This window comes from Atta cephalotes (assembly GCF_000143395.1).
Source record: "Atta cephalotes unplaced genomic scaffold scaffold00048, whole genome shotgun sequence".
Taxonomy (NCBI): Eukaryota; Metazoa; Arthropoda; class Insecta; order Hymenoptera; family Formicidae; genus Atta; species Atta cephalotes.
In genome coordinates, this window is record NW_012130112.1 from 1,372,045 (window position 1) to 1,373,605 (window position 1,561).

A 1,561-nucleotide genomic window follows, 5' to 3' on the forward strand; every position below is an offset into this window, starting at 1 on the left:
ACACACACACACACTACACACACACACACACACACACATACTATGATATATATATATATATATATATATATATATATATATATATATTGGCAGAGTATGAGCGTAGGAGACGCTATATATTATATGGACTGGCCATTACTATCAATTAACGAAAAAAAAGAATTGCTCATGGTTATGATACGAAGTACAATTCCTATAAAGTTCACTAGCAGCTTCTTGATAACTCTATCTCTTCAGTCTTACAGCAATGTTAGTAATATTGTTATGAAATGTATAAGTACTTTGGTGAATAAAATTTCTATGTAATATTATCAATATTTGTGATGCAAATCGCAAAATAAGCAAATTTTTTAATAACTACACATTAACGTTTTTTATAATTTATTTTTCAGATCTTAAAAACGTCATACTCAGCATTTAATGTACTCCAAAAATAAAATATAAATAAATTAAAGTGTACTTGGACGTAATGACGTAGTTTTTCATAAATTAGCACTAAAGCTTCTTATTATGTATTTATTTCAACCTTATTCTAAAATTACTTTAATTGTAAAATAGTGGCGCAAACAGATACATGTATACGATTTACGTAATAAAATGCAATACGTAATAAAATATTTTGATTTCACACAAGTAACTAATTTTGATTTCAGCATAGAGAAAAAAAAAGAATTTCTGGTCAGTTTACGTCATATGTAATAATATTGCGATTGATACATATAATTATCGTATACACTTATAGTCGGTACTCATACTAACAGTTAACTTATTGCTAGAAAATATTTGAATATTTTATAAATTGGCCTTCACTATGTTATCTCGTATTTTATGCAATGTAAAGTAAGACTTTATGAGAAAAACTTTATGAGATTTTCCAATTGATAATCATTGAAAATATTTTATTCAATGGGAATATGACAACGTGCGTTATTGTAAGGAACCACATCCCTCGATTGCAAGTAGGGAAACTTTCAGTAATTACAGTATTTATTTAGAACTAGGAAAAAACGCACATCCTGTAATAAATATCTAATCAATTTCATTCGATTATTTAATGACTATTATTAATGCTACTAGGGTTAATATGTTGAAATATGTAAAACTGTACGCAGTCTGTCACAAGACGTGTTCAGTTACATTGAAATAAAAAAAAAATTTTATAAATAATAATAATAAAACATGTTATATCATTATTAGTATTCAGTAATTCTGTATTATTAGTCGAAATTTTAAGAAGCAATAGACAAAAAAAAGTGCGCGATAAATTCATGCAAACATTGCTTCTTAAATGTATTCATACACTATCATTAGAATTAAAAAAGCTCGTGTGATTTTCAACTCGAGATTACATATTATACGCGATCTATGTGTTAGATGAATAAAATTTGTCGCAATCAATCACGTTTAATATACGATTTAAATATTAATTTATGAAATTTGTTAATCGCTTAATCCATTTTATAAACTATTATACTGCAGTCTATATTAAATTCAATTTTTATTGATATAATTATATATTATATATATATATATATATATATATATATATATATAATATATA

General features: G+C 25.1%; 1 protein-coding gene across 1 annotated transcript in view; it reads left to right on the forward strand.

Annotated features, from left to right (window-relative positions):
* The window catches only part of LOC105622723 (odorant receptor Or1-like), a 5,709-nt gene extending 5,272 nt beyond the window's left edge, over nucleotides 1-437 (forward strand). The window contains exons 4-5 of the mRNA XM_012204136.1: nucleotides 94-249; nucleotides 393-437. Coding sequence (XP_012059526.1) covers nucleotides 94-249; nucleotides 393-437 — 201 coding nt within the window. The remainder of the gene's footprint in view (nucleotides 1-93; nucleotides 250-392) is intronic.
* The last annotated feature ends 1,124 nt before the right edge of the window (nucleotides 438-1,561 follow it).